General features: G+C 37.2%; 1 protein-coding gene across 1 annotated transcript; it reads right to left on the reverse strand.

Annotated features, from left to right (window-relative positions):
- Positions 1 to 10,470: 10,470 nt before the first annotated feature.
- On the reverse strand, positions 10,471 to 11,016 carry LOC145268386 (uncharacterized). Its single transcript, XM_080123942.1, has one exon. The coding sequence runs from the start codon at positions 11,014 to 11,016 to the stop codon at positions 10,471 to 10,473; it is 546 nt and encodes a 181-aa protein (XP_079980068.1).
- Positions 11,017 to 11,516: the final 500 nt, after the last annotated feature.

Genomic DNA, 11,516 nt, shown 5'->3' on the forward strand with positions numbered 1-11,516 from the left:
CGTTAAACGCGAGAGATGCTGTTAAATTTAAACATTTATTTTTTAAATGCTTTTTAACGTCTGTCAGAATGATCTAATCATTATATGATGATCTGTGCATAAGAGCTAAATTGACTGACTGTATTTCAACTGTAAAGTGCTCAACGATAAGAAACAAGTTTCTTAAAGTGACTAACATAATTATTTTACTATATATATATATATATATATATATATAAAGTTGAATGTGTGTGTGTGTGTGTGTGTGTGTGTGTGTGTGTGTGTGTGTGTGTGTGTGTGTGTGTGTGTGTGTGTGTGATTACATATGATAGAAGATGTATCGAGACACAAGAATGGGTATGTTTGATCTGGCAGATCAGTGGTTCATTAAAATTGTGGGATCTGCGTTCGCGCCTGGTCCACAAAGTATGGAAATAAAAAAAATTAAAAATTAAAAAAAAACGTTTGCAAGTGTTTTTGATATAGATGTACATAACAATACTTTGATAAGTATGTTTTAACTTAAATAGGGATGGTGTAATAAAATTGTGGGATCTGCGTTCGCGCCTGGCCTCCATAGAATGGAAATAGGCAGAAACTTTAATAAAGACTTTTCATATCTATCTGCGTAAGTATACTTTGATAATTATGTTTCAGTTTGAAGAAATATGGTATAATAAAATCATGGGGTGTTCGTTCGCGCCTGAACTCCATAGAATGGAAATATGTCACAATGTTTAACAAGTTTTTTTTTTTTAATATAGATCCACAGAATATTGTGATAAGTGTTTCAGTGTGAACAGGTATGGTATAATAAATTATGGGTTTTATCTATTTTATTTTTACTTTCATCATATTTTGCTTTGGTTTTGATATTCCCAAATTCGAAGCTGTCTCTTTACAACCCTTCCTTTTCATAACCTATCATACTTTCATAAATCAGAGTTCATTTTCTGTAGGCTGTTTTTGAACCCAGTCAACGACGTGTACTTTTGCTAGTATATATATATATATATAATTTCTGCTTGAAGACAGTGCTTATTTTAAACCATACAATGTAACATACCGTTTGTCTTCCTTCTTAATGCGGCGAATTTCAATTTCTTGCATTCATATAACCTTCCAATAGTTCTGTGTATAAATTTAATTTTTAGTATATATATATATATATATATATATATATATATTGTTCTATGTGTGTGTGTGAGTTCGTTCCTTATAGACTCCAAAACGACTGCTGAACAGATTTTCTTTAAACTTTACAGAACTTTAGCGTATGTCTGGGAGTGATCTGGGTTAGGAACTGTCTCAGAATACCCCCTATAATTATCGATAATCGATAAGTGAAACCGTTATTTTAATTTATCTATCATCGGTAGAGCCATTTTTTCCATATCGTCGCTTAGCAACAATGATAGAATAATGGGCTGTGAAAATTCTATCGTGGGTAAGTTGATAGCGTGTGGTGGTGGTGGCGGTGGTGGTAGTGTTGTTGTTGTTGTTGTTGTTGTTGCTGCTGCTGCTGCTGCTGCTGCTGCTGCTGCTGCTGCTGCTGCTGCATGCTTGCTTGCTTGCTTTTGCTTGTTTGCTTTCTTTCTTTTTTTGCTTGACGTGGTGTGTGGGTTACAAACCTGCACGTAAATTTCTTAATGTTTTTTCCGTTAACTGGGAAGAAGTTTATATAAAAATAAATTTATAAAAAAAGCAGTAGGTTGTCTAGAGTTCAATGTAGAATATATTTTGGACTAAGTTACTGTGAAACTTTCTCCCAGGCGATTTGAAGGATTTCCATTACAATAAAAATATATGAGTGTGAATATTCGTTGATTATCATTCAATCCCGGTCAACGTCGGGTCCCCTTGATTATATATATATATATACAGTAAAACTCCTTTAATTTGAACTTCCTCTAAAGTTGGACTTTCTCTCATTTGGACGTCTTCTAAACGTGGACTTTATCTAAACTTGAAATGTCTCGTCATTGAAATTGTATTAGCATATTTTGAGCGAAGCTGCAGTAAAACTGTTTACATGGTTTAATCAGATATTACGCAAAAATGTTAATATCGCTACTATGTAATTAATGTAGATTAGCTATTGATAATTAATTTACACTAACTGTAAATATTTTTTCCAGATTGCTATATTTAAAATAGTGTAAAACAACCCATTACAATGGCGTGCAACTCTAAAAGAAAACAAGTGACACTGACTTTATTCGAAAAACGTCAAATTATAGAAAAATTAGATGCTGGAGTTGAAAATATTGAGAGATTATAAGATTGGAAGAAGTACACTGTTTTACATCATAAAGAAAAAGGAGGAAATATTGAAGGCTGCTCCTTTCTCTCCAAATAAAAGACATGTCAAAAGAAGGACTATTCGCAGACCAAAGCAAGTTGAATTTGATCGAACGAATATTATGTTAAATCGAATATGAGTGGTTTGTAGCAAAATGGAATGAAGGTGTAGCAATATCTGGGCCCATGTTAATTGCTAAAGCAAAATCTCTTAAGGAAGAGTTGAATATCGCAGAAGATATGAAATTCAGTGATGGCTGACTTAAAAGCTTTAAGGGTAGACATGGTATAAGACAATTAACAATGTCAGGCGAACAACGATCTGCTGATACACACGCAGCATCAAATTATTGTGACAAATTCAAGACGATAATTGCCGATTATGGTTTAACCCCAGAGGACGTTTACAACGCTGATGAAAGTGGCGTAAATTGGAAGTGCTTACCTACAAAAACATTCGCCGGATCCGCGGAGCAGAAAATAAAAGGATTCAAATTAAATAAAGAAAGTCTAACAGTGATGGTATGCACTAATGCTTCTGGAACTCATAAACTTAAACTTCTTGTCATCGGCAAATCAAAGTGTCCCCGAGCATTGAAAGAGTTTCGCCTTTGCCAGTATCCTATTATTCTTCACGAAATGGATGGATGAATCAACAGTTGTTTAAAAAAAATGGTTTTTGCAAGAATTCGTGCCAGTTGTCCAGAGTCGTTTTCTTGAATTAGGTAAACCTGATTCAAAGTGCTTGCTTCTGTTGGACAATTGTAGAGTACATCCTCCTGAGTCAGAACTAGTGCAATCTTGTGGGAATATTTTTGTGTGCTACTTACCCCCTAATGTGACTTCTCTCATTCAACCTATGGATCAAGGGATTATTTGGAACTTAAAATGTTTCTACAGAAATGATTTCATGATGAATATGATAAAAAGTACCGTGAGTATAAGCGATTTTCAGCGCCATTTTACTATCAAAGATGCCATATTTTCTCTCGCAAGTGTATGGAATCAAGTTCGAGTAAGCACATTAACAAAAGCATGGGGTAAATTATGTCCAGCACCAAAGGCTTTTGAACTGAAAGAATCAGAGAATACATCTGGTCTAGAAAAAAATCTTGAAACCAAACGGTTACTGACCAACCATGCCGTTCTTAAATCACTTAATGCAAATGATGTTGAAATGTGGGTGCAACAAGATGAGGAAACGACTGATCAATATCCTGAAGGCAGAAATCGTGATGAAAATAGCGACAGCTCTCATTCTCTTGACTCTAATGTAAATAACCAAGAACATTCTGATGAAGCAATATCATGGGATGATGCAGAAAAGTCTATGGAGACGGTTATAAAATTTCTAGAAATAAGTCCTTACTTTAGTGACAACTATGTTTTGCAAGCAATGTCACTCCGAAGAGATATAATCATAAAGAAGCTACAGAACCAAGAAATTGTAGATTTTCGTGTTCATTTACGGAATATAATGGCAGTGCCCGAGAACTCAATCGATGAAAATAGAAACTGCAATGAGAATAACTAAAAAAAAAACTGTATTTTACATAAATGTATGATTTCTCTGGATGATAACTTAGGTAATAAATACCTAACAAGTAAGAGTAGATTTAATTTATTTTCAATGTTTTTTCCTGGTAATAATATCTGACAATTCTTACTTGCAATATATCGTAAACTCAACTTAATATATACTTAAAGTATCATATAGCAATGAATTTCATTTACTATTTCTTAATTCTTAGAAAAGTAAAGTTAACTGCAGCACATTTTTTTTATCACGAAACTTGAACAGCATCCTTTAATTTGAACGAAGCGGATGTTCAAATTATAGGAGTTATACTGTGTGTATATATATATATATATATATATATATATATATATATATATATATATATATATATATATATATGATGGACTCTCCCGTCGATTTCGACGTATGAGGTTCGGACAACCCATATTTATAAAACTCATTTATGCTTTTGCCTCTGATGACTTTTTGGTCCAGCAAGGGACTTGCAAACAAGGCCACAAATAGAACATGAACGTGGATTTAATGCTGCAGATATTGGTGCGGCTGCTAGTCGTTTTGCTCTTACTCTGTTTTCTTTCAGTTGCCTTAAGCTTTCAGATTGAAACCTCTAGAGACCTTCAAAACACCTTGATCTCCATCCTTTTCGGTCATTCACCTCATCTTCAAGACTCCTGTATGGTATGTTCACTGCAGACAAGATACTCTTCAACTTGTCCTTGCACCTAAGCCAGGGACGTCCGACAATTCTTTTACAACCCTCAAATTGACTGTACATCGCAATTTTTGGAATTCTGTCATCGGGCATCCTCAATACATGACCAGCCCACCGCAATTGCGATTGAATAAGGAATGATTCAATGCCAGATATTTTGCATTTTGTGAATAATTCGGCATTTGATACCTTGTCGCGGAGGCTAAGACCATATATGGAGCGTAGACAGCTTTTGTGGAAAACGTCCAGCTGATTAATGTGATGTCTGTATGGGGTCCATGACTCAGATCCATAAAGAAGAACGGAAAGAACAACAGCACGGTAGACAAGGATTTTTGTGTCTAGTCGAATACCCCTTTCGTTCCACAAGCGATGGCGAAGACTTCCAAAGGCAGATGTGGCCTTAGCAATCCTGTTGACAATTTCATCATCAAGAGAACCGCCGTGGTTCACCTTGCTACCAAGGTAAGGAAAGGACTTGACATAATTGATATCATGACCGTCGACCTTCAGCTTGCGCGCAGGAAATCTATGTATGGATTTTGCTTTACGCCTTCAACTTGTTTTGGAGTAGGGTGTGGCTGATGCACTACCTCAGTCTTCCTTATGCTAATTGTCAGGCCAAAGGCCTTGCACGCAGCTGAAAATCGATCAAGAAGAACCTGGGCTTCTTCAAAGGATGTGGCTACCAGTGCGGCATCATCAGCGAAGAGCAAGTCGCGAATAATTTCGGTGCGAAGAAGAGTCTTGGCCTTAAACCGTTGATGGTTAAATAAGCCACCAGATGACCGAAATTGAAACTTGACACCAGTGTCCAAATCATCAAATGCATGTTTCAGCATTAGTGAAAAGAAGAGCGCAAAGAGGACTGGCGCCATTACACATCCTTGTTTGGTCCCATTCGTAACATCAAATGGATCATACATCATACCATCTGAGACAACATTGGCCTTCATCCCCTCGTGAAAGGAAATGATCACGCTCAGCATGTTTTCTGGAATACCAAGCCTTTTTAAAACTTGACAAAGAGCATTGCGATTCACAGTGTCAAAGGCTTTCGTCAGGTCAACAGACACCATATACAGTTCCTGATTTTTCTCACGGACCTTTTCTGCCACCTGATGTAAGGAAAATATCATGTCAATGGTGCCGCGACCCAACCAAAACCCACACTGGGACTCTGGATACACCTTATCAACGAGACGATTTATGATTCGGTTTAGAATGAGCCTAGCCAGAATCTTTCCTGCAATTGAAAGCAGAGATATCCCCCGACGGTTGTCACAGACATTCTTGACTCCCTTATTTTTGTAGAGATGTTTGATGCAGGCATCTTTGTAGTCCTGTGGAACTCGGCCTGCTTTCCATATCTTTACAAAGAGAGCATGGAGCTTTTTTACCAGCACATGCCCACCATGCTTGTACACTTCAGGCGGAATTGGATCCTTTGGTGATGGGGATTTGCCAGAAGCAATTTGTTTGATGGATTCCCATACCTCCGGGGATTTGCCAGACGCAATTTGTTTGATGGATTCCCATACCTCCTGATAAGCAGGTTCCAATGACAATTCTGAAATATCTGGATTCTGAGGAATAGAGGACACGACATCGCCATCAATGACAGATGAGGTGTTTAAGACAGTTTCAAAGTGCTCCTTCCAACGATTGAGGATATCTGATTTATCAGTTAGCAATGCTTCTCCATCGGCTGTACTTAATGGGGAAGCACCACTTTTCTGAGGACCAAATACCTCTTTCAGACCATTGTAGAAGGTTTTCGTGTTCTTACTGTCAGCAGCTCCCAGCAGTGCAATTGCCTTATTGTACCACCATTGTTCTCGGAGAGCTCGTTGTACCTCACCTTTACACTTTTTGTAGGCCGTGTGCTTCACTGTTGAGTTTTTGTCCTCAATCCAACATTTGTGAGATGAGTGCATTTGGTTAATCAGTGCTTTAACTTCATCGTCACTTTCGTCAAACCAATCCTGGTGTTTTCTTTTCGGTATTCCAACGACTTCTACTGCTACAGCTTGAGTTGCTTCTCGCAATGCCTTCCAAGAAGATTCAACATCATCAGTTACATCAACATCCTCAAGGTTTTCATCAAGCTTATTGGAGAGCTCAGTTCTCTTTTCCCTGGATTTAAGAGGCTGCACATCAATGCATTTGGGGACTGTTGATCTTGTAACTCTGTGCCTTCGCACATGCAACGACAGTTTACTTCTGAGAAGGGCATGATCCGAAAGATAGCAAGAAGTGTGGAAAGAGCGAGTGATTTTGAAGTCACTCATGTGCTTCTGCTTTGTTATGACGAAGTCAATAAGATGCCAGTCCTTTGAATGAGGATGCATCCATGTTGTCTTCCGATGCACAGGTTGTTGAAATATGGTATTGTTAATACAGAGGTCAAACTCCCTACAGATTGTAAGAAGTCGTAAACCATTTGCATTTACCTTGCCTATGCCATGCTTACCAAGTACACCGGTCCACGACAGATGGTCACTACCAACACGAGCATTGAAATCGCCAGCAAGAACGAGTTTATCATGGTGTCGAACTCTGGAGAGGACATCAGGGAGGGCATCGTAGAAGTCATCCTTCTCTTAATCTGAACTGGCTAACGTTGGGGCGTAACAACTAACTAGCGTCACCCTGGTGTTTCCTTCTAATTCTAGGGAAAGAGTTGCCACACGATCAAATATGCCTTTAGGCAAAGACGATAAGGACTTTGCCATCTTGGACTTAATGGCAAAACCAACGCCTGATTGGCGGGGTTCATTTTCTGCCTTTCCTGACCAAAAGAAGTCATATCCACCCTTTTCCTCTCGAAGTTGAGAATTGCCAGGCAAGCGAGTTTCACATAAGACAGCAATGTCAACATCATACCTCTGTAACTCAAGAGAAACAAGGGTTGTCTTGCGCTCGGGTGCAGCATCATTATCCTGGAGGGTACGGACATTCCAACACCCTATTGAGAGATTCTTTGTTGAGGTTTTTTGTCGTATTCTATTGTTCTGACTGCGCAACTGGATAACCAGACAGCTGCAGTGGGCTGCCAAGTTAAGTGGTGAGCAAGCAATCTTTTAGGGCTCCTTTTATCGCCCCCTCCCTGCCACAGGGAAAGCAGTGCTATCCCTAAATAGGGCTGCTTTGTCTCTGATGGAGGACACGAACAGTACAATTGCTCACAGGTTTGTGCTAGAACGGCCATCTACCATCAGCCGCCACTGTGCAGAGATCCGGCTGAGGACTTCCAGTAATATCCTTTACCTGTCCTCGTCGCTTTCACTCCATCGCCAGTGGACTTCTTGAAGGACAGTGTGAGGTTTGCATAATGAAATTACGATAAGCTGTCAGAAACCCACACAAATGACTTGATTCACACTTTTTGAAACTGTTGATTAACTCACTCGGTGCAAACCAATTGCCACAGAACAAGCAGACAACAGCCCTCAGGTTTGATGTAAGAGTTTCCATCTCTTAGTGGTATAACCGCGCCCCCAGACATCAACCTGGTAATTTCCTTGTACCGGCGCAAATATATATATATATATATATATATATATATATATATATATATATATATATAAGTATACATACACACAAACACACATGATGCTAGTTGGCCGTTGACCCCGAAAAGGGGTTCATTCGCTCTTTGAAAGATCTTGTTTTTAATCCTTCAGGGAAACTAGCCGCCCTCCTCACCAAACGAGTCTGGTGGGGGAACCAGTTTAGTCGCCGGTGACCCGACCATGAGGCAGATAGTACTGGGTTACATGGTACCAGTAGCATATGACATGGCCTGCAAATTATATATATATATATATATATATATATATATATATATATATATATATATATATATATATATATATATATCAATCAATGATGCCATTTTTCAAGATCTAAAAAAAAAAGAAAAAAGATTTTTTAAGCATCGGTTCCATACGACACCTCAAACACTAAAGCTCTATTTAATGCTTTATATTGAGCTTGTCTTTTGTACTTGAACTTCGATCGCTTCAATAAGCAATCTAATCTATATAAATTTAATTCATATTGTCATAATTTCTAATATACATGTACGTATGTACGTATGTATGTGTGTATGTATGTGTGTATTTATGTATGTGTGTATTTTGATGGTTTAAAACATTTTTCAAATTAAGTTCTAATAAATAAATAGCATACACAAAAGTGGTTTACAACTGTTTCAATGCAGTTTTTAGTTTAATCATACAATGAAACACAGAATTGCATAATCAGAACAGATTTCTATTCTAATCATGCGATTGTATGTTTCATTTAGGTAATTCGTCCTTCTCCCTACCATTCAAAACATTCGTGAAAAGCATAAAAATGTCATTTCGTCTGGATTCATTTTCACACATTTTAGAAAAGAAAAATCGTTTATTTATATCCAAAGAGCAAATGTGATTCAAATCCATTGGACCATGACAGCAATTTGTTTAATGTCGTTTCAGAAAATCTGCTTTTTGGAATTCATACGTGTTGTTGACCTCATTTCCCTTCCCCTTGAAACGCAACGATTCACATTACGTAAAGTTTGAATCTTCGCAAAACAACGCAGTAAAATACCAATCATTCGATCTATGGTTCCCTTCTACTTTGTAAAACGTTCGCAACAAACACTCGTCCAGCTACAACAACTGTCAACAATTTCCCTCACTCTCTATCTGTACCTAAAACTAAACTAAAACTTCATGAGCAAAGTTTATTTTCTAGAAATATCCGTCTGTGGAACACAATACTATGAAGCTGCTTCCCGGTTGACTGCAGCATGGTAATTTTCAAATATAATCTAATGCTCTGTTGTTATATTTACCAAACATTGAGTTTCATAGCAAAAAGGATTGATATAAACAAAGAGTAAAATATAATTGAAAAAACATACTTTAAACACACACGCGCGCGCATATATATATATATATATATATATATATATATATATATATATATATATATATATATATGTGTGTGTGTGTGTGTGTGTGTGTGTGTGTATATATATATATTAGAGATGGGACGATTCCAAAATTCTGGTACAATTACTGACTCCGATTATTTAACATTGTTAAATATTTAATTAGAGTCTATTGCTTTTTTAATTTTCAATTTACCCTTTAAAAAATTGCAATGTTCGTATATGTTTTTGCAAACGTAAAAATACACTTGAGTATATATTACACAAAGTGATCTTCCTAAATATTTTTCTCAAACTTTTTTATTGTAGTTTATAGGAAATTTTTAAATAGCTAAACATTTATTTTGATTTTAAAACAAAGCCGATTTGTATTAGTTCGCTGTTAATGTACAAAATTTTAATGATTTTATACAGGGTGGCCCATAAAGGCTAACCCGTAGGAAAACTTTAATAAAATTAAAACTAGAAAGGAAAAGGAAAAAATACTTTATCACTATTGTTTAGAAGTATATTCCAAACAAAGTCAAAAGATTAAATTTCAAAATGGCCGCCTTTTTCTTTGATCATTAGCTTGATATGTACTGCCACTGAAGCGCAAGAACGCCGCACCACTTCTTCGTCCAACTTGGTCCAAGCAGAATGAAGGGCTGCCTTCAGGGACTCCAAATTGGGGTAGGAACATCTCGAAACGTCACTCTCCAAAATGGACCAGATAGCGAGGTCCATAGGATTGATATATTGACTTGATGGTGGCTACATTTGCTTGTCCCGGAAGCCTGCACCACTGTTGAGTCACATTCGCTGTGTGAGCTGGAGCACCGTCCCGTGTGAAGATGAAATCATCCCAAATGATTCAGTGAGCAACGGCAGAACTTTTTCCTCCAACATATTCAAATAAACTTGACTACTGACTTTCACACCTTCGTCAATCATGATCAACGGAGATTTGCTCCCATCGGATGCAACAGCAGCCCAGACCATGGCTGGCTTTCAAATGTCTTCTGGCGTTTCAAATGGCTTCTGGCATTGACTGACGTCCTTTGAACTTTTGGCATAAACCCTATCGTTCTGCTTATTGGTCACAGCCTCCACCGTGAACATCTTCTCATCAGACCAGATGATGACCTTTCCTGCGGCTTGTTCCATCTCTTGCAAAATCAACTTGCCCCTGTGCAGCCGTTTCTGCTTCGAGGGTTCCGAAATTAACTGCCGGGACTGTTTTTTGTATGGACTTAACTGAAGATCATTTTTAACAATCCGTTGCATCGAACATCTTGAGATCTTTGCCTCTTTCGCAATTTTCCTAACACTTCTCTGTGGATTTTGCTCCATCTTCTTTTTCACTGCAGAAACAACACCTTTGATGCGAATTGGGCACGGTCTGCCTGGAATTAGTTTACCAGAGGTTGTGCCTGTCTCTTGAAACTGTTTCCAGGCATTGAAAACTGTTTTTCGACACACCTTGAGCTGTTTAACGATGCACTTATTGCTAACGCCCGCAGTCTTGAGAGCGACAATCTGGTCTCGCTTAACCATATTATAACTTACCGAATACCTGAAAGAAAGAAATGAAACGTCAGTTGAACATTGATAGATATATAGAGTTTTAATAAAAGAAACTTTCACATTCCTAAACTAAATACCTTTGGTAAATAATCAACCCAAACTCATGGGTAAATCTTTATGGGCCATCCTGTAAATAATCGAAAATAGTCGACGCTTGTTATTCAAAATAAGAAGACATTGTAGGAAGAGAATATTTAACAAAGTCCCCTTCCATGTTAATAATGAGTTTCTAAATGTTACTATTTTTTACATGTGAGGAGGATGGGGGTTGTCGATCATTATGTGTCTTCTATCAAAGAATGTTCATATTTTTGCATCTTAATTAAAAGAGGTTGTGTTTTTCTGTGCAATGCTTCCGTTTACTATTATTTATTTACTATTATTATATACTAGTATTTATTTAATATTATTATATACTATTATTTATATAATATTATTTATATAATATTATTTATATAATATTATTATAT

This window comes from Euprymna scolopes, chromosome 43 (assembly GCF_053919585.1).
Source record: "Euprymna scolopes isolate OS-2025 chromosome 43, ASM5391958v1, whole genome shotgun sequence".
NCBI lineage: Eukaryota > Metazoa > Mollusca > Cephalopoda > Sepiida > Sepiolidae > Euprymna > Euprymna scolopes.

Coding starts and splice junctions, on each gene's coding strand:
- LOC145268386 (XM_080123942.1), bottom strand. CDS start 11,016: ATGGTTAAGCGAGACCAGATTGTCGCTCTCAAGACTGCGGGCGTTAGC.